The sequence below is a fragment of the Bidens hawaiensis genome, unplaced genomic scaffold (assembly GCF_021521415.1).
Source record: "Bidens hawaiensis isolate Kalapana, Puna unplaced genomic scaffold, B.hawaiensis_p1.1 tig00033540_1, whole genome shotgun sequence".
NCBI lineage: Eukaryota > Viridiplantae > Streptophyta > Magnoliopsida > Asterales > Asteraceae > Bidens > Bidens hawaiensis.
In genome coordinates, this window is record NW_027495756.1 from 1 (window position 1) to 22,180 (window position 22,180).

The window sequence follows — 22,180 nt, forward strand, 5'->3', positions numbered from 1 at the left end:
GTGCTATGTGTATTTGAGTATACCAGATACCTTGCTACCCAATATCTTTTCCAACAAGCACTTAAAGATGAGAGCTTTTGCTAAAATGGTAAGAAAACAAGAGGCCTATGATAATAGAAACAGAGAAAAGAAGCATTTGCTTCAAGAAACTAAAAGATGGCCTTTTGGGGAAAATGAGATCATAGATAAGAGAAACATATCATCCTAAATTTACAAAAAAAAAAGTCATTTTATTAATAAAAAAAACGTGTTTATTATGACAAACTTATATTGTGATTTTAAAATTTTGTTCATATGTTTTAATTTATATTAAATAACTATATATCAAAGTGGAGCTAGCTCATATATGTTCTTGCTTCTTAGTGGGAGGTCGTCATTTAACTATTTAAGTCCAATCAACACTCTCATATAGTTCTTGATAGCCCTCTCTATACTATGGATATAGTTTACCGATGAAGATACACGATTATTGATGAACATGGAGCGGGGGAAAGGACAGGCTGCCAGAGGTAGGGGCGGAGGGGGCAAGCGCCCTCCATTGAAAAGAAAATTAATGCTATTTATATACGCTAAAATTACGATCTTGCCCTGTAAAATTTTGGTCAAGGCTCCCAATCGCATCCATGCAGAAAATTTCTAGGTTCACCACTATGCTAGAGAAGAGGGGAGAGGTTCGGTATTTTTAGTATTTATCTACATATACTATGTATGTACTACGTATGCTGAAGAAAAAAAAAGGACGAGGACGCCATTTTTGCCTAACAATTTGGTGTCATTGGAAATTTTCTTGAAAGCCCATAGTTTTTCTTACCTTTTGAGTTGAATAGATAAGCAAGTAAATGATTAATCAAGAATTTTTTTAATTTGTAATCATACCTAGAAAGGAAAAACTAAATTGGACATGTGTTTCTTGTTACTTATAGTTATTCAAACTAAATATCATGTATTCATGAGATAGTGAGGTGGTGTTTGATATATGTTTTAACTTATCATTGCAATGCTAAAAGGCCATATATATACACATGGTATATGGCATTCACTAAATGTAGCCCGCATATATATGTTATACCCCTTGTTATAGGACGTGTAGCAAATGTATACCATACGTATACAATATATATAAAGGCTGATACAATGCGAGTGAGTGACTAGAAAAGATGGAATGGCATGGTATGTTTAGCATAACCCTTAATATATATAACCTGTTATTCAATACAAACCATTTGATTCTAAAATTCTCAAACCACTAGTCAAGAAAGGCATCATAGCTCAGCCACTAGATATGAAAAAAAAACCTCATATTCACATATATGTGTATATTATTATGTAATACAAATGCACCAATTTGATTTGTTTGGATTGAACATTAACCTTAACAGTTTCTCCTGTTATAAATACATATTATGATCAAATTCAACACATATGACTGATTAACCAGTTGCAAGAACTAACCGATTACCGAAACATATTGATCAAGCCAATGCATCAGCACCAGCAACAATCTCCAAAATCTCTCCAGTAATCTTTGCCTGGCGCTGTCGATTGTAAACCCGAGACAAGTTCTTCTTCAACTCAGTCGCGTTATCAGTAGCATTCCCCATTGCAGTCATTCTCGCAGCAAGCTCACTCGCTAACGACTCCTGTAACGCCCTCAATATCTGACTGTTCAAATACAATGGCAACAAAGCATCAAGAATCTGCACAGGGTCCTGTTCGAATTGCAAGATTGGTGAAAAATCCGCGGTTTCCGTCCTGATCACATCGCGTTCGACGGTCAATTTCCCCTCTTTAGTAGTCAACCTAAAGAACTCGTCTTCAGCAGCATCAACACACACACCATTAATATCACAAATCTCTCCTTTAGGTGACAATGGAAGTAAAGTATGAATGACAGGATCAGATTTCACTAAAGACACAAACTTTGTGTACAAAAGTTCAACTTTATCAACTTCTTCACTTACAAACAGCGAAAACACATCGTCTGCAATCGCCTGCGCCTCTTTCGCAGTCGGAAGATTGCTTCCATCAAGAAACTTATCAACCGGAATATACGGTCTCCTAAGGAAGTAAGAATTACCCTTTTTACCCACACTAATCACAACATAATCAAGACCAAGAGTCTTAAGCTCCTTAATCCTAGCTTCAGCTTTTTTCAAGATAAAGTTATTAAAACCACCACAAAGACCACGGTCACCAGTGACCACCACCAGTGCCACCTTCTTAACAGGCCTGACATTGGTCAAAGGCACATCAACATCTTCAGTTTGAAGCTGTTCATTGATGCTGTAAAGAACCTCAACTAGAGTTTCAGAAAATGGTCTTGCATTGACCACAGCTTCTTGGGCTCTTCTGACTTTTGCAGCTGCAACAAGCTTCATGGCTTCTGTGATCTTCTGAGTGTTCTTGACTGAATCAATACGGGTTCGAAGTTCCCGGAGGCTGCAGTGGATTGAAGAAGAGGAGGATGACGATCTTGAAGGTGCATGGTTGGAGGTTGAAGTGGGAATAAGTGGAGATGGGGTGATGAAAGAAGTGAAAGAAAGTGGTGAGGATGAATCAAGTTTTGGTTTTGAAGGCACCCACATTGTTAGATTGGAGCAAGACATGATGGTTACTGATTCAAGAATGGTGGTAATGAGTGGGTGAAGATGAAGAAGAAGAAGAAGAAGAAGAAGAAGAAGAGTAGTATTGGTTTCTTGATTGATAAAAATCTTATCTTTTTCTTGAATGTGTATGTATGGTGGTGGATGAGTGGATGGAGATGATCATGTTTGTGTGTATGGATGAGGCACTAGATTTTATTTTTTATTCTTTTGTCACAGGTTTTTTTTTATTTTATGGTGTTCCTTTTTTTTTAAATTAGAGAGCTCCCACAAAATCTAATATTTAATTTTTAATTTGTTTATGCTTTTGTCATAGTAAGTAGATTTTAGTTTAGAAGAATTTTGATGAAGAGTACAATTTAAGCTGCATGATGTACAAGTATATAAAGCAGTTTGGACAATGAAAGAATTGGCTTTGTTCCATTATAGAGGTGGGAAAAAAACGAATTATGGACCCGACCTGCCCTTACCTGCGGGTAAGGGCTGGATTTTGGGTTTCTCCCTTGAACAGTAAATGAACCGGAACCAACCTGGACTTGCCGGAACCGAAACCGGGAATACATGGTCAAAATCCGACCCGGCCAGAAACCCGGTCAAATGCCCGAGTTTACCTGGAACCGGTTCCTACCCGACCTGGTTTTGACTTTTGTTGACCATCCCAAAATCGATTCCTATCAGGCTCTGATTCTTAAAAATACCTGGTTTATGTACCTCTATTCCATGATGTATGAATTTGGCATAATATGCTAAAGAAAGTTCAATGACTTCAATCCCAAACAAAATGCAAGGTATAACATATGTGTCATATGGTATATACCCTTTCTTAATCATATTCTTAAAAAAGATGAAATGCCCCTTTATGTTCTTAATTATATATTATGTTTACCCTTTATATTATTTTCTGTCATATATCTTAATGCTTCAACTTATTGTTATGCTTCAACTTTTTGTTGAGAAAATAGATATAGGATTGCCCTTAACACATTAAAAAAACAAGATCAACAAGGTAAAATAGTTTGCCTTTTGTCTGAATCTAGTGTGAGGGTACAAGGTCAAAACTTTCCTTCCAGAATAAATGATACAGAATATAACCTATGTGCATTTCAGTTTTATATACATTAAATCTAGTCACAAACATGGATCAAAGGTCAAAACTTTCCTTCCCGATCAGCGGGCCAACAATCTCATCGTATGTTTGACTATCCGGAATCACTCCTTTGACCACCAGATTGTCATGCAATTCAATCAATTCCTCCGCGCTCATCTTCTTAGAAGCATTCGTAAGAAGAATCGTATATGTAATAGAATCAAGAGTCAACCCTTGACTCACCATCATCTCCATAAGCTCCTTTGCTTCTTGAATCGATCCAAATTTGCAAACAAAGTTGATGAGTATATTGTACGTGACTCTATTCACCAATTTCCCGTCTTCTTGCATTTGAGAAAACAAATTCAACGCTTCGTTAACCTTCCAATTCGCACAATAACCATTTAATAAGCTGTTTAAAGTCACAACATCAAGTAAACTTAACTTCCTCAACTCATCTACCATAATCTCGGCTACATCTATAGATACATTCTTAGACAAACCATCAACAATGGAATTATAAATCACCAAATTCGGTTTCTTTCCCGTCTTTATCATATCATCATAAACACGAACCGCACTTGAAATACTCCCAAGTTTACTAAACGCATCAATCATAGTACCATATGTAACGATATCTAGAGTAAGCCCACGGTCAACCATATCATCAAGAACCTGTTTGACCTTCGATACAGAATCGTTACCACTTCTAAAGAGATAATAAACAAGAATATTCTCCAAGAAACGATCTTTATCCACAAGATTCTTCCCCACAAGCCATTTATGGTAGCCAAGAGCTTCATTCAAGAACCCGTTTCTTGATAGCCCTTTAACCAATATAGAATTAGTGAATTTATCGAAGCAAACATTGGTTTTTATCATATGTGACAAAAGAATAGAAGCTGTGGTAACATCTCCTTCAAAGTAGAGCCAATGAATTATCGAATTATATATAACATTATTAGGAATAAAACCGTTATCCACCATATGAGAACACAACCTAAACGCTTCATCTGTAAAACCTTTTCTCAAATACCCGTCAACCAAACTCCCGTACGTCCTTAAATTTGGTTCAATACCCAATGCCTGCATTTCATCTTTAAGGTTTTCTGCAGTATTCAAATCTCCTAACTTACAATATCCGTTAATGAGACAGTTAAAAGTAACCGAATTAGGCATAACAAACCCCATTGACAACATTCCCATCTTTCTAAACAACTTTAACCCTAAACCAACATCTCCGACTTTACAAGCACCGTTAATAATCATATTAAAAGTAACCACATTTGGATATATTCCACCTTTTAACATCCGGTAAAACACGCTAATCGCTTCATCTAAAAGCATTTCTTTACACAACGCGTGAATAACCAAATTCATCGTATAAACATTCTCTACATATCCGTACGCAATCATCTCTCCATACTTTCTCCAAAACCGATTTACCTCATTCGACTTTAAAAGACGATTCAAAAAGTTGTTCCAAGCATGAACCGAAACATCAAAATCTTTCTCCAACCTTAACTTTACAATCACTTCATAAGCACAATTAGCGTCACCACCTAAAAGCGCACACGCCCTAACCAACGCATCAAACACATCCGGACACGAAACTTGATCATCATAACTATTCCATAATCCTTCCAACACCTCTAAATGAGAATAACCCGTTGTTTGCATTAACCTACTCATCAAATCTAATGCATCATCATATCTTTTGCAGCTGATCATCACATGTATCATTATACACACAGAGTCTAATGAGAAAGAAAAGCCCTTTTGCTCTCTGACCCTGTTGTAGAACCCTAGAACTAACTCGGGTGAGTATCGAAACTCGAAAAGCACTCGATTTACCAACGAGTGTGTGACATTTGAAGATGATGATAATATTTTGTCCAAGGGGTTCCATTTTCTTTGGGTCAAAAGAACAGAAATTGAATTGAAAGTAATATCTTCAAGATTTGGGTGTTTGAAATGCTTACCACCAAAGTGAAGAGTTCGTGTAAAAAGATTAAGTCTTTTGGTGGAGAAGAGCTTCAGAAACATAGAATCAAGTAAACCCAAATCCAGAAATTGGGTTAATAAGTGCATAGTATAACTGTAAAAGCATCAAGTTCAGAAATTGATGAAGGGTTTTAGCAGGGGACTGTGTTGTATTTGTACAGGCCGACCAGAAAATAGAGAAGAGGATGATTTTATTTTTATGAAATTGAATGTTGTATCGGGCCAACCCGAGTAAATAGAGTAGCCCTAAATTTGAAGGCCCGCTAAAAAAAACACCACTTCAGAGGTGCATGCGTGGTTCAGATATTGGAAATCGGATATTGTATTGTCTCTAAAATCCATACCATATCTACCGGGTCTAGAAAGTTTAGTTACAGGTATTCTAAACATGTATTTGAGTGTCATATTTTCGGGTATTGTAAAACTTATTTTATTATTATTATCATTATTATTATTATTATTATTATTATTATTATTTGTTGGGGGGGGGGGGGGGGGGTATAGATTGGGTTTTTAAGGGGTTGCATTTTTTTGGTGTCTTTTTCGGGTAATTTCGAATATATATAGGACAATCGAAAAATCTGGTTTTGGATATTGGAAAAACCGGTTCCAGTTTTTGTGTATTACCGAGTACAAATCAGGTTCGTTTATGGGTATGGTTTTTGGTATTAATATGCATACCTTATCTGTACCTTACGGGTAGGGTCGAAAACAGGCTCTGTTATTAAAAAAACTGGTTCTGGGTTCATATTTTTTGTGCACCTCTAGTCGTAATATTTTTGTTTTGTTTTAAAAAACCACAACCAGTTTTGGCAGGTTGCGGGATCCGGCGGTTCTGCAAGCGGACCGGATTGCATGATTAAACATTATTCTGGCCTATTTCACCGATGCCAAAATTTTTTCAAAATTCTTGATCGGTACTGGTACCATCCTAAGCTCATCCCAAAACTCAGGCACAACTTTTGAATATATAGTTTTTCAAAAATTGAGTTCGGCTCAGCTCGTTTATTAGTGTTACTTAACATACATTTAATTGTTTGTCATAACTTTATATATAATGTGTTATTGTTTTTAAAATGTTAGGCTGCTAGCTATACTAAATTAAAAAAAAACATTTTAAAGCTTGGGCTTGAGCTCATTTAGGTTCAACTAGGTCCTGGATTTTAACGAGCCTATTTAAAGTAGCTCACAAATCAGCTTGGTTCATTTACATCACTAAAGAGACTTATGTTTATCACGCCCCGTCCCCATCCACTGAAAGCACAATATTTAAAATAGTAAGAAACATTGTTGTGACAAAAGGTGACGACATATCTATGACGATAGTAGTGACATATCTAAGAACACTATGGATACGAAGAAACTATTTAGTGACAAGTACGGTGGGTATGAGCTACGATTATGGTATCGTAGTGACATGAGGACAACAAGTTAAAATACTTAAAACATAATCGATAAATGAGTATAATGTTTTCTGGATAGAACGAAATATAGATAAGAGTTTTAAAAAGTAAACACACGAGAGAAAAGAGGGTTGGAGGCCTAATCAAACATTAGGCGACAACCAAACAATAAAAGCCAGCTATAGGAAATAATTACATAGGATTCGTAATCAAATCATATCTTCTAACTATAGTAATGATCAATAATAATTCATAACTAATATATATTCTGTATAATAATACAAACCCGTATAAAATTAAATTAAGATTTTATACGAGTTGTTTTACAAATAGTTCAAGGTCGCATACAAAAGTTATACGGTTCGTATATAACTTTGTATAAATGTTGGTTTGCATATGTAATCAATAATCATAAACGGCGAGTGAGTATTAATATTAATACGTGGGAGGTGTTGGTCACCTTTATCATACACCATCTTAAATATTTATATATATATTATTATTATTATTCTGCCTTAGAATCAGCATGTTCATGTTCATGTTCATGTTGTTGGTGTTGAGCTAAACGTTAAAAAACGTAGATCTATCTCTTTTCAATCAATCAATCTTCTTACTTTACAATCTTTACTAAATAAATCTTCTTTTTCTCAAACCTACAAACAAACTTAAAAACATATATATATATTATTATTATTATCTGCTTGCCACAATGGGCGGCTGCCTCAGCAAGAAACACCATCATCGTCGTCGTAACACAAACTCTAATCCTCACAGATCTTCAAAACATCAAAATTACAACACACCCACATCAAATTACACCCATCATGTAACTCATCCTGTAAACCCTAGACCTCCTCATGTTCAGGCTAATTCAGACCCTAACACCATACTAGGCAAGCCATATGAAGATATCAGAAGACATTACACACTTGGTCAAGAACTGGGTAGAGGTCAATTTGGTACAACTTATCTTTGCACCGAGAATTCAACTGGTCACACCTATGCCTGCAAATCAATCTTGAAAAGGAAGTTATCAACCAAGGGTGATAAAGATGATATCAAAAGAGAGGTTCAGCTTATGCAGCATTTGAGCGGCCAGCCGAATATCGTTGAGTTTAGAGGGACGTATGAGGACAGACAGTCGGTTCATCTTGTCATGGAGTTGTGTGCCGGTGGTGAGCTTTTCGATAGGATCATAGCGCACGGGCATTATACGGAGAAAGCTGCAGCGGATATTTGTAGACAGATTGTGAATGTGGTTCATGTTTGTCATTTTATGGGTGTCATGCATAGGGATCTTAAGCCTGAAAATTTCTTGCTTTCTAGTAAGGATGGTAACGCGATGTTGAAAGCCACCGATTTTGGCTTGTCTGTGTTCATCGAAGAAGGTATAATAACTATATATGTTCAAACATATCCTATAGGTTGATCTATATATATGTTTAGTTTATGAATGTGATGCCCTTTAAACTGAAGATATATCTTTCTTGATAGTTCAAAGGCAATATTTGGTTGAAACAAAGCCTTATTCATGTCTAATTTGTTTTGGGATCTAAATTTTCATGATTTTTACAGGGAAGGTACACCGTGACATAGTTGGTAGTGCGTATTATGTTGCGCCAGAAGTACTAAAACGAAATTACGGGAAGGAAATAGATAACGCTTTTGGGCAGGTAAACGAAAGATAACGCTTTCTGTAATGTATCTTGTTGTGATATTCATGTTTATATTCAATGAGATAGTGATCGTTTTCTTCTATATGTGTAGAGACCGAAAAGGGGATATTTGATGCTATACTAGAAGGGCAAATTGACTTTGTAAGTCAACCTTGGCCCTCGATATCAAGTAGCGCGAAAGATCTTGTTCGTAAAATGTTAACCGTTGATCCTAAACAGAGAATCACTTCCACCCAAATCCTTGGTAATGATTATATGCTTTATTTTAAGGTGCATTACAATAATCATATAATCCACATGTGTAAAGTCTATAAATAGGTTAACATAATCAGATTTATTACTTTCACTATTTTATAATGATTATGAATGAACCAAAGAAGTAAGTTTGAATGCAAATTTTAACACCCCATAAAGAAACATTTGGATTCATCTTTTGTTATTATCTTGCAATTATGCATCTGCACTTTTGATTAATCTTTGTTTTATAAATAAATTTTATCCATTTAGAGCACCCGTGGCTCAGAGAAGGCGGAGAAGCATTAGACAAGCCGATAGATAGTGCGGTATTGTCCAGAATGAAGCAATCCAGAGCAATGAACAAGCTCAAAAAACTCGCTTTGAAAGTAAGCATTAATGTTTGCCAACTAAGCGCACCGGTAAAATAAAATTATTAAACGTTCTAAACGTTGCATTTAAATACGCCCCAGGTAATTGCAGAAAGTATGTCTGAAGAAGAAATTAAAGGTCTGAAAGCAATGTTTGTGAACATGGACACCGATAAAAGCGGGGCAATCACTTATGAGGAATTAAAGACAGGACTTGCTAGGCTCGGTTCCAAGCTGTCAGAAGCTGAAGTTAAACAACTCATGGATGCTGTGAGTTCTGTTTATGTGATTATATTAATAACATAAGTTTTTGTGAGTTGTATATTTAAATTTTTTTCTTAATTCAGTAATAATAGTTATTCAATGTTTCAGGCTGATGTGGACGGAAATGGAACAATCGACTATATTGAGTTCATAACCGCTACGATGCACAGGCACAGGCTTGAAAAAGATGAATATCTATACAAAGCTTTCTGCCATTTTGATACTGATAATAGCGGGTTAGTTCTCCTTTTGTATTATTTCAATTATACACTGATCTATGAGAATGACAACATTTTCCATTTTGCATCCTCTCACATAAATCATTAAAATATGTTTTTTGACATTAGAAATAATTAATGAGACTGATTTGATTTCTCTGTTAAGGAATGCCCATACATTGGATTAAAAGTCCAAGTTGAATTTATTTTGAAATTACGGGCCTAGTCAAACGTTGCAGTTTTACTAATGAGATTAAGTATGCTATCTTCCAAGATCATATTTGATGGGAATTCTAAAACTCCAAAGCCAAATTCGATAAACAAATATCAAACTTTTTGACAAGCAATAAAATATGAACTTGTTTTACTGTAGAATCATTAGGAAATCGAGACCACATTGATCACTAGACTTTAATAGTTGAAGGGTCATATATATGGATAAAGGAATATGGTAACTTACCATGGTAATGTTACAGATACATCACCATGGAGGAACTAGAAACAGCCATGAAGGAATATGGCATGGGCGATGAAGCTACCATCAAGGACATCATTTCTGAAGTGGATACTGTTAATGTAAGTTACCACATATTTTTTTTTTAATTGCAAATAAACCATTAAAAACCTCACAAAATGAATATTTTTTTCTGTTTCTGAAAATTTATTTATCGAGGCTTTAGTGTACGATGGTCTTTTTTGTATCTGCATATAATATGTCTAAAGGGGGTGTTTGGGGTTGCTTACAAAAACTGCTTATATGTTTTAAATTTTAATGGTTTTGTTGTTTAACAGGATGGAAAAATTAACTATGATGAGTTCTGCAACATGATGAGAAGTGGAAATGCGCATCAAACCAAGCTCTTTTGATGCTTTTTAGTATAACCAGTATCATGCTGTTGGTGTTATATAGATGAGGCTTTTACTTTTATTCTTGAATTAATGAGATTTGTTTACTCTTTATATGGTGATATAAATGATTAAATGGTAGTTTAAAGTTACATGATTGATATATATCCTTAGTACTTTTTATTGCAACCTTTAGTAAAAAACCAAAACTATTTAAATTCTGCATGTCATTCCAGGACCATGTAAGCCACTTGGTGCTTCATGTTTGACACCAAGAGACTCCATCATCTTTTTGGACATTATAAAAGACTTTGTTGGGACACTGGGATCTTTTGGCATATGGTGTGGTGGGGCACTTTAATAGCATACACTTTAAATACATATATATATTTTTGAATTTTTGTTTTTTTTTTTATTTTTATTAAGTTTTAACCCACCAGCACCATGTCATGAATTTAGTGATTATGAATGTTTAAATAAACATTATTGCCAGGGTTATATTATTAATTAAGTTATTCATTATGGCCCTGCAGAGTGCCTTAATGAATCTTTCTTCTTTTAGAAAACTATTGTTTATCATCACAAGTGGCTGCCATGATCATACACAAACAAAGAAGGCATTTGATTAATTGCATAGCTTTCAACAACAATCTCATGCATCATATAATCATACATACTAAGACTCACCATCATCATCCATCCACCATATACATAAAGCATACACTTTCCTAAAAACATATAAAGTAAAAAGAAAAACATGTCCTACGTTGCATGATGCTCACACCATCATCATTTTATTCTCCACACTAACACACAAGATGACTTTAATGATGTTTGTTTGCAACATTGCATTGCTTCCTAATCTCACCTTTAGTGCCAGTGAGTGGATTGTTCTCCGTAAGAATAGTGATGGCTCGTCCAAAATGTTTAAAGAAATAATCTTGACTTTTCGCCATTTTCTTCACATACGGTTTGGTTCTCTTGTCAGTTGCCAGTTGGTGATCCACTAGCAACAAACCCTTGTTGTCCAATATGTTCCTGTAATAATTGTTGTCGAGTATCATAGGGGTACCACGGTCATTTCTCACATACTGCACGGCCTTTGGGTCAGGGATCGCGTCCGGGCACTTATGGAGCATGTGCCCAACATGGCCTGGGTCAAGAACAGGGTCCACTTGTGGATATAGACGGTGCACTGGCTTCACGCAATGCGTCCGGCCCACACTGTGAGAACCTATTTCGAGAAAACCAACCAATGTTAAAAACTTAAAACTATATGATGCATTATGCATGATGAGTGATGGTAAATTAAGATACAATATACATTATACGTACCGAGTAAAGCAACAACTCCAGGGGTGTCAATGCCGATATTCTTGAATCGTTCAAGAACCACAGACATGCTCTCATTGTGGTCTGGAAGATATTGTTCCAAGATATCAGCTCTGCTCTTCCTACCATCCCTTCTACCTGTTTTTTAGAGGTATGTGAGGCCCACCAAGCTGCCACAAATCAAAGTCAACAAATTACATCCATATTCCATAAACCATAAACCAACATTTGTGACACATAATATTTTCATAGAGTGTGACCAAAACATAGAAGTTGTACAAAAGTTTTTTTTTTTTTTTTTTTTTTTTTTTTTGTGCTGATATCGTTTCCATCTAAAGTGTAAAGTGGTGTAACTGCAAGGTACTAGATGAAGTAGACACATCTAAAGTGTAAAGTGCAAGCATTAATGCAAGAGATTCATTGTATGAGTACAACTAACTAATGGATAGTATATGAAGTCCCATTGTCATGTGCCCAATAACTAAGAAAGGTGCTACCATACGTATACCGCTCACATATCATACAAGTTGTACGAGGTTATACCGGCCCGTATGACTTCTGCAGCATACACCATTGTCACATCACTCAGCGCCAGTCATATCATACGAGCGGTATAAACATTTTTCACGGATAACATAACATTTTCCATATATCATACTTTACACAGGCTCGTATAAAAAGCTTACTTTTTTGTACGGGTCCGTATAACTTTTTCCACATATCTTTCAGGCAGTATAAACTATAAAGTTAATGCACTAACGATAAATATAGATTTTTCACATGATAAAATGGAAAATGTTAAGTATTAAGTAGAAGAAAAGAAAGTGAACTTACTGCAACAATCCCATCCCTTCCAGAAAGTACAAGTATATCTGCACAAGATACAACTCCTGGACACTCTCTCTCAAGAGCTTCCTTGATGGTTTCAAGATACCTGAAGTTTCTAAGTCCAAAGCTCCTGTCTGTTTCTTTCTCAGACAGTGTCCTCCTTGTTGAGTCCAGTAGCAGTGAAGCATCACATGACTGTATACATATATATATAAGTACACAAGTGTAAATTAAACTATCCATGAAAATTGTGGTGGTGGTGGTGTAGTATATAATATACAAATGATCCAAATAATAAAAATACAAATAAAGTTAAGCAACAAGTCTGCATGTGGAAAAATGTATTAAATCATGGAAGATATATATATAGTGTACCTCAACAGCACAGTCATGGAAGATGTTTCTTAACCAAGAGAAAGCAGTGTTCTTGTGGCGTTTGTAAAGAAGCATCACTTGTTCTTTGATGATGTCTTCAGCTTGTGGGCATGAATCTTTGTAGAAGTTAAGCATCAGACCTGAGTCTGACTCAGTGTCTTCTGCAACTGCAAGTGAAACATTAATAATGGCTGAGAGAGACAAAAGAGTGAAGAAGATGAAAGCTTTGAGAGCCATATATGCTCTCTGTGTGAGTGATAGATATCATATAGTACTCGGTCTGTTATATATAGTGATAAACTACTGCATATACAAATGTAAAGTACTGTTAGGCTTTGGTTAATAGTTTAATGCCTTTAAAAAAAGTTATAACTGAAAGTGATGATGATAATTACAATATATTTATAAAAAAATGACCTTTTTTTCGGTCTAAGCAACATAAAAGATATTAAAAAGCAATTAAAAGTGGGAAAAAGTATTTTGGATTTAGACAAACATATAACTGGTTTTTTTGTTAAAGAGCTTCATGGCAAGATTTAGCAAGAGCAAAACTTATCACATTATCGCCCCCATAACTGTATAACGCCCCGTTAATCCCTCAAGTGCGGTGTTTTAACACCCCACCTCTTGCTGACTTGGACCAGCTAACGCCCCCGCCGATAGCCCACAACAATTAGACTTATTATTAAAAGATATACTAGTTAATAAACATGGAGTAAAAGTAATCAATGTTTCAGTTTTCTACTACCTCTGTCAGTGTTAATGAAATTTTGTCCTAATTATACACTGTTTTTCTAATAAATAAACATTATTATTTAAAAGTAGTTTGATTAAATAAAAAGCTAGAGAAAAGCCAAAGAAACATTGAAAACAATTCTGATAAGATTCCTCAAGTTTCAACTTTTCTTCAAGTCATTTAATGCTTACCTTTCTTTACCTATACACATTGATTATGTATGGCGTGACGAATATTTCCACATTAAAAAAGTTATTTCTTTTTAATATGACTTGAGCCTTCGATGCCTACCTTAATGTATAATAATCGATAACGTAGATAGTGTCTAAACAAAAAGATTTAGAACGCATAACTAATACACTCACTAATCATTCTTATAAATCGACACATTGTTTACTACGAGAATCAAACTTCCAACCTCGGTAGCCTCAATAACACCTTAAAAAGTTATGCATATGATAAAGCAATAACTAGACCAGCATTGTGGTTGGTGACATAAAGAGGCAAGACATGACAACAATACTATGTCACGATAGCATAAAACAAGAAATAAAACAATTGGTGACATGAATCATGTGACTTGTGACAACACAGTTTTAGGGACCAAGATAAAGCTATGCATACTTATTTAATAATTGGTAGTTTAAATATTCATGTAGAGTTAGAAATATAAGGAGTCACATACACCCATCTCTTTCAATTGAAAACCATGTATATTATAAATAAATTTTTCTTTAATATAAGAAAAGTTTATATATCATTAAGTCCAGAACTATATACACTTTAATTCGTATAATGATAAGTACGAGAATACATCCACGGTTCACATTATAGCCCGTATATATGTATGAGTTGTAATAAGTTTAGTAAGAGTTGCAACAAATTGTATGTCTATAAAGATGCATACAACACTCTATAAACGCAAGTCCAAGTTTTGATGTTTTGTCAATGGTCAACGTCTAACCCGTTCCAACTGTAAGATTACTTCTTATGTTTGAATCAATAATATTAACAACTAGTTTTAACGCACCTATGTATTAAAGTACGCCCAACTTTGTATGTATGATTTATCGTCCTAATGGGTACGTCTAATACAGTAATCCAATCCATACTTTAAGGTTAACTTTCATTTCACACCAAGTATTTTACTTTAATACAAGTTGATTTATTAGATTAGATAACAATCAAATCCAAATATAAACAAAATAATACGATATTTTGGGATGTAAATGATTAATTGTGAGCGTGAATGAAGGGAATACAAAGACAGACAGACAGGTCCACGTGATTTTAATTGGACACCAAAACTTAGGCTCCTTGAAAGGATAAGACCACGTGTATACTATTTTCTGGTTGACAAATGCAGCACCAGCTTGTCCAAGTTATCCAAGTAACATAATAATAATTAGCAAATTAACCCCCCCCCCCCCCCCTAAGAGTTCAAATGAAGGTGATATAAATCTGAAACTAAAGTACCCTTCAATTAAATAAATAATATCATTTTTAAACAATAACTCAATTTAGTACAAACTGCTTGGCCTGATACACGAAACCATCGACCAAACAACCGACTTATGTGGTTTAAACTTGCACAAATGGTGTAAACTATTACATTTTTCTACAAAACTGTTTTCTTGATCTTATGAGGCTATGTGGTTGCACTTTATGTCTACTACTAGATGGCGAATGTGGGGTGCATACCATTTCACTCGTTCTACATGCTCAACAGACACATCCCAATTATAACCTGCAAATTCATCAAGAAGTTGAGATTTTTTTGTTTTAAGTTTCATCAAGAAAAGAGAGTTTCTTTTACCTTCAGATCTTGAAATTTCTTTAATGGATTTAGCGACTTGTTCTGTCCACGTATCTTCTTCAGTGTCCTTCACGTTTCCATGCACATGCAGCGTCCCACCCGTGCTCCTGTAAAAACGGCCCGTTAGAGACAGAACACATAAAGAGAGTCAAACTGATTAAAAGTCAAACTTAAAGTTAAAATTAAGTCATTTTGACCACAAATAGTAAAAGGTGTATTAAATAGAAAATTAAATGAAATTACCGTAATGCCCTTACAGCAGTTGCCCAACTACCCTCGCTTGATGGCAGCAAACCAAGATTGACTCGATCGGCAACTCCCTGGAAAACAAATAAGTCAATTGATGGCATAAATTTCCTCTTAAGAAGTTCCTTTTTGACTTTTGAAGTCAAACCAAATGATGACTAAGAAATTTATCCCAACCACAGTAAAAGAAACAATGACAAGATTAAAATGTACAAGAAATAATTAAAAAACAATAGTGTTGAACATCAAAACACCAAACAAGTCAACACTTCATAAAACGGTTTTAAACTAAAATTTGCAAAATTAATAGCACAGATTTAGTAATACAACTAGAAATATATATATTTTTACTAAAACAGATGAAAAACAAGAAGCCTTACTTTAGGTGCTGTGACACGATTATCTCCTTCAAGAACAACACAACGATCAGCCACGCCATTTGCTTCAAGATTACGCCTTAGAGCCTCTATAGCATGCGGATTCCATTCACATGCATACACCATTTTTGCATTAGCCCTGTTCAAACAACATAGTCAACAATAAATATTTATAATTTAATATCAATAAACTATGGCAAACGACTTTATTACAATTTTCAAAGTTAAATACTTTTAGTAATGGTTTTAAAGTCCCGTGAACGAGCATTGCAAGTTATAGCAATTTGCCCTACTTTAGATCCAAAAATAGCAGAGTGTAAATAACAAAAAGAGTAGAAAAAAACCGTACTTGACAAGAAATGGTAATGTGAAGTATCCAATGCCAGCAAACAAGTCAATAATAACCTCCTCTTTACAGTTAAGCTGTCCCATTCTACGCTTCTCGGAGAGATTACCCCATGAAAACATGCATTTGGTAGCATCAAACGAATAAAGAACTCCGTTTTCCCGATGGTCAACCCATCCGTTGACCCCGACTAGAATCTCTAACCCACTGTCTCTCGTTCCAGTAGGCGAAACCCTTCCCTACGAAATCATATTTTATCAATTATTAACAAACTAAAACTTGTGAAACATATAACACATGTATTAGAAAGTTGGCTTACTTGTCGAGCAAGACGTGTAGCACCAAGTGAGTCAGCAACAATCAACCAAAGCTCGTTTCCTAGCGAGTCCCAAACCGAGTCGTTGAAAGAAGTCATGGGAAGAACAACAAAGTCCCCTAATCGCTCCCATCTAAAAGCAAGAATCAAATTTTAGCACCCCTTAGTACACACCTAACCCACCAAGAAAATAACACAAATAAATAAATTTAAAATATCTTTACTTCGTGGGTAGTTGTTCCAAGAGTGTTGTAGGCAGATTGTGGCGACTTAACAAAGAAGCAACTGCTTCTTTCATTACATTTAAAGGAGAACTTGAAGCTTTTCTAACTTTGACGACATGGTCAGCATGTGTGGTTGCACCTAACTCAGCCAAAATATCCAAGGCACTTGCAGTTGAAACAACCTTAAAAAGTTCTTTCAAATTAAGGTTATTTACTTCGTCTACTGCTTCATTTAAGTTTGGTTTCTTATTTTGGTAAAGTGCCACAAACTCTTTGGTGACGGGAAAACAAACATGAACTCCAGTATCTTGTGTGTATACTTTTCTCTCTGCATCCAACCATCCAAATTTCTTTAATATATCCTTCGCGGGTTTTGCATGCTTTTTATCAACTCTTAGAACCCAACTCAAAGGTACCATTTTTTTACCATATGCGCCTTCGAGGTTCAAATCAAAACCCGCTTTTGATCCCTTAAGAGTGTTTGATTGAGTCTTGGTTTCATTAAAAGGTTCAACCAAAGAAACTAATGTAAGCAAGTTTAGTTTCATTGGTTCACTAAACTTGGTTCCAAACGCATAACAAGAAGCACCACCACCGACAATAACAAGATCATCACCAGCAACACTTGTTGTTGAACGAACAAAAAGGTCTTCACCAATAGAACTCAACTTGATATGCTTCCATACACCGGACCCCACTTTGAATATTGATAACTCTTGATAGTGTTGTTTGATAGGACACCCACCCATGACACCAATATAAGTTTTATACACGAACATCGTGTGAGAAAACCGTGCATACGGTGGACTTCCTGCCATCTTTTCTTTCTTCCAGGTGGATGAATGGGTGTCAAAACTGTAAAAATCTCCAAGTGCTTTCGCCCCGTCATATCCTCCAAACATAAACAATTGAGAACCGTAGGCTACCAATGTGTGAGAATGACGAGGCGACGGTTTTTCCCCTTGAACAGTTACTTCTTCCCATTTTAAGTTTCGGGTATCAAGCTTATACATTCCTGAAGATATGCTGCCATTTTGAATCCCACCAAAAGCGTACAGATTCGACCCGATTACTGCTGATGCATGCCGATGACTACACAATAAGCGATCAAGATTTAATAATTCGGTTTTAAATCAAAATATGAATACAGAGAAAATATAGAGGCATGGAAAAAATCACCTGTGAGGAAATTCAATTCCGGTACATTGTACCTGTTTCCATTCATTAATTGTCGTACTAAGAACCCAGACATCGTTTAGCACGTTCCCAGGATCGGCTCTACCTCCAACAACAAACATAAGCTCTCCTGCTAAAGAAGCGGTGTGACCCAAACGCGGGGATGGAGTGCTTGAAAGCTCAACTAACTGGAGTTGACCAGTTACTGAATCTAGAGTCCACGAATCGTTTCTCCTTGCATGTCGTCCAACCCCTCCAAAACCACCAAACACGAGCACTGATTTAGGATTTTTTGTAGTTTCAAGCGCGCAGGCTGAATGACCCCAAAGATGAAGCTTTTCAACTGATTCGCCAGTAATCGCCATCGGTTTTATAGGAAGAATAAGTTCAGGAACTCCTAGAAACAGTGACAAATTAATTAAAGATTCAAACTTTATGTCATATTAACAGAAAAATGTCCTACAATCAAAACAGACTAAAAATCTTACCATTACTCGTGCCATCTTTATTTCCACTTGTAAGTTGCATATCTTCAAATCCATCAGTAATCAATGAGCAATCTTTATCACCCAAATCTTGATCATTCAAGTTTAACGACTCATAATCACCATTCTTGGTAATAAAATCATTCTTCAACAATGCATCATGAAAACTATCAGTTCTTTTCCTATTAGCTTCAAACTTCTCATTAGCAATCCCAACAAGAAAATCCAAATACTCCTTTGACACCATTACATTATTAGTCTCTCCCAACGGCACTTCTAGTCTAATCGAACACCGAATTGCAACAATAACCCTCTTACTATTCACATTAGTAATCCCTGACTCTCTAAACCCACAGGAAATAGCTAAAGACACTAGCTTTTGAGCAGACAAAACATCTTTACATTCTACAGCAATGATCAAAGGCTCAAACCTGAACACAAGATTTTCTTGATTTTCTTGATTTTGAGTAAAGATTAGATTTTGAACCGAAATTGGGTCAGCTGGTTCATGGGTAATGAAGACCCAGTTGCCACCTTTAGCTTTCTTCTTGACGGCGGCGTTGGTGGCGGCGTTAGGAGTTGATAGTATGGAGATACGGCCGGAGCAAGAACTGGTGGTGAAGTAAGATGGGTGTGAATTAAGGGTATTAAGAAGTGGGATTAAAGGTGCATCTATGTCACCTTTAGGGGATTTGTCAGGCTCCGGTGAAGTCATGGTGGCTAAGGTGGCTTTCTTTCTTCTTTCAAACTCCATTGTTGAGTTTTCCGGCGAGACTGTGGTGGCTTTGATGTTTGACTGAGGGGTTTGACTGTTTGAGCTTTGTGAGGTGAATTGGGCTTGTTTGTATGGGCTTTGATCAATTTAAACTTATGTTAAAACTAGAAGTGTATAGATTGGGCCCAAACCGGTTCGGTTATAAGCCGAATATTTGAAACTATAAATAGATTTGGTTCGGGTTATAAATCGGTTTGAGTAGGGCTGTAAGTGGACCGGACCGAACCGAACGATACATTGTCTGTGTTCGTCCGTTAAGCTTTTGTCGGACAAATGGACGGTTCAGAAACACACTAATGAACGAAAATTCGTGTTCGTGTTCGTTCATTAAGAAATTGAGTTTTTCTGTGTTGTTTGTGTCTCTGCGTTAGTGTTATAAATGAACGCTAACAGAAACTAATGAACAAACGAACACTAACAGATGGACCCGACACATTAACAAACGGACCGTACCGGACGTTAACGAATACTATTGAACGTGTGCGGCCTCTTTCCGTGTTCATCCGTTAAGCTTGTCGAACGAAATTTTTTGTTCATGTCTGGTTTGTTTATTAAACGAATGAACATAAACGAACTTCTCGCCGAACGGATGGCCGGTTCACTTACAATCCTAGGTTTGGGGCAAACGAAACTGTTTTTTTTTTTCAAATCGGGTAAGGTCTTAAACTGGTTTGAGTCTCCGAAGTTTGAACTGGTATACAATCCGTCGCTCCGTGTCGGGTTGGAAACTGGTTTGGGTTTCCAATGAGGTGGTTTAGGAGCCTGTTTCCAACCGGAGTATGTTTGTAAAATTTAATATTTGATTTACATATTGTAATCAGCATATAACTCTTTATTGCAATGTCACTATGCTATTTTTAGTTAGACTTAATGTTATAACTTATAACCCATTTCATTTTGTTTGTATTGGTTTTACTCTTTTCGTTTTTGAGTCTTATGATTTTCTTATTAGTTGTTAATTTTGTGGTTGTGGTTGCAAATTGTGTTATTATTGTTAACCAAACCAGCCTATTAACAAATGTTATTGTTTTTCATTTGGTCTTGACTTTTGAATTATTACTTGTGTGATCTAAACTGATTAGTTTCATTTATTATTCAAACGTTCGTTAAACAACCGGCTTACATCAATCATCACTCACTTTCCCTTCATCACCCTCCTTACATACCATCAACAATCACAACCAAACGAATACGATGGAATGTGTTTGCTATTTAAATAATAATAAAATTGAAGCCATGCAATGCATCATAGGTAAAGTTTAAAGCTTTTATTGTCAATTCATATGATAACATTGCATAACTGTCAAAATGGACCAGTTGCCTATGCACTTGGATATTTAGTTACGTTTGTACTTGTAAACAATAATAAAATGGCACGTTAATTGCTGCTTCAAAATAAAACATGTGTCACGATCACTATAGTTCATAAAATACGAATTGGAAGTTGGAACAAAGTTATGGTCATTGGGATCCTATTCACTTTTTGACTTCATCTTGCAAATTAATCCATTCAATTTTGTTTCTGACACAAAAAATATATATATTCATTTCATTTGTAAATATGCTTATTCGGTCCCATATCTTGTCCAAATATAGAACGAAACTTTTTTCACTTAAAACACTAAACAAACCTTTTTTTTAGATGATGGCATAATAATATAAATAAAGATACCCATTAATAAATGAGTGTTTCCAGAATATAAACGTTTAGACAAACTAAAATTAACAAAAATATAGTTTTTGTTAGGATCATTTTACTGGCAACCTCTTCTTAAGCACTTAAGCCAATGTAAGGTTAACTATTGTTTTGTTCTATAATCTCTACATGGAATTGATCAACCCGAAAAACAAACCATATTTTTATTCGTGTCAAATATATCAACTTTAATCCGCACACACCTAAGATCATGTAATCCCAACACAACCAATTTAACTCATTTATTTAAACGTGTCATGTGGGCTGAAGAGTAATAATCAAGCTATAAATGTGCCAATCGAGTTGGCGAGTTGCAAAAGAAAAAGAAAGTTGAACGGTGGGTCGACCATTTTAATTAAACTATGTCAATCCCAAAGTATCCCTATTAATTAAACTTGTCAACCCGAACATAATCAGTTTTTTAGAAAAGTTAGATATGTTAACGCAAGACCTATGTTAGTTTGTGCAGTATTTGTTACTCCGTTTTTTTCAACTGCTTGTTAACCAGGATTAACTCAATTGATATAGGAATATCACCAAGCTTATATGCTAGAACATATATCTATATTTTATTAAAAAAAAGGAGTAGATTATACTTGGTAAGTTTATAAATAGATTAAGATAAAAGAGTACATATTTTATACATTAACACCTTTATGATGAAAAGTGAGAATATATCAACTTATTATATAGAAAAACAAAACTTGACCTATACATATATATCATTGGCAAGACCTAAGAATATT

At 35.4% G+C, this 22,180-nt stretch overlaps 3 protein-coding genes and 2 pseudogenes across 6 annotated transcripts; 1 reads left to right on the plus strand and 4 right to left on the minus strand.

The window, feature by feature from the left end:
- Positions 1 to 1,283: 1,283 nt before the first annotated feature.
- LOC143585012 (ATP synthase gamma chain, chloroplastic-like) lies at positions 1,284 to 2,652 on the minus strand. Its single transcript, XM_077066909.1, has one exon. The coding sequence runs from the start codon at positions 2,604 to 2,606 to the stop codon at positions 1,473 to 1,475; it is 1,134 nt and encodes a 377-aa protein (XP_076923024.1). The 5' UTR covers positions 2,607 to 2,652; the 3' UTR covers positions 1,284 to 1,472.
- Positions 2,653 to 3,688: 1,036 nt separating this feature from the next.
- On the minus strand, positions 3,689 to 5,927 carry LOC143585013 (uncharacterized). Its single transcript, XM_077066910.1, has one exon. The coding sequence runs from the start codon at positions 5,779 to 5,781 to the stop codon at positions 3,745 to 3,747; it is 2,037 nt and encodes a 678-aa protein (XP_076923025.1). The 5' UTR covers positions 5,782 to 5,927; the 3' UTR covers positions 3,689 to 3,744.
- Positions 5,928 to 7,806: 1,879 nt separating this feature from the next.
- Positions 7,807 to 10,817, plus strand: LOC143585030 (calcium-dependent protein kinase 33-like; annotated as a pseudogene). Its single transcript, XR_013144481.1, has 7 exons — positions 7,807 to 8,485; positions 8,673 to 9,017; positions 9,281 to 9,396; positions 9,481 to 9,648; positions 9,751 to 9,878; positions 10,337 to 10,436; positions 10,653 to 10,817. The product of XR_013144481.1 is annotated as a calcium-dependent protein kinase 33-like (transcript).
- A 488-nt stretch (positions 10,818 to 11,305) lies between these two features.
- On the minus strand, positions 11,306 to 13,499 carry LOC143585014 (peroxidase 42-like; annotated as a pseudogene). Its single transcript, XR_013144477.1, has 4 exons — positions 13,242 to 13,499; positions 12,873 to 13,061; positions 12,042 to 12,208; positions 11,306 to 11,940 (listed from the first exon to the last, which is right to left on the minus strand). The product of XR_013144477.1 is annotated as a peroxidase 42-like (transcript).
- Positions 13,500 to 15,559: 2,060 nt separating this feature from the next.
- LOC143585015 (tRNA wybutosine-synthesizing protein 2/3/4-like) lies at positions 15,560 to 19,855 on the minus strand. Of its 2 annotated transcripts, none has more exons than XM_077066911.1 (9): positions 18,967 to 19,855; positions 18,482 to 18,875; positions 17,303 to 18,394; positions 17,082 to 17,211; positions 16,766 to 17,001; positions 16,420 to 16,555; positions 16,037 to 16,113; positions 15,794 to 15,900; positions 15,560 to 15,724 (listed from the first exon to the last, which is right to left on the minus strand). In XM_077066911.1, the coding sequence occupies exons 1-9, from the start codon at positions 19,715 to 19,717 to the stop codon at positions 15,618 to 15,620; spliced, it is 3,030 nt and encodes a 1,009-aa protein (XP_076923026.1). In that variant the 5' UTR covers positions 19,718 to 19,855; the 3' UTR covers positions 15,560 to 15,617. The 2 variants fall into 2 exon arrangements, with proteins under 2 accessions (XP_076923026.1, XP_076923027.1); XM_077066912.1 differs by having other exon boundaries at positions 18,482 to 18,915; positions 18,962 to 19,855.
- Positions 19,856 to 22,180: the final 2,325 nt, after the last annotated feature.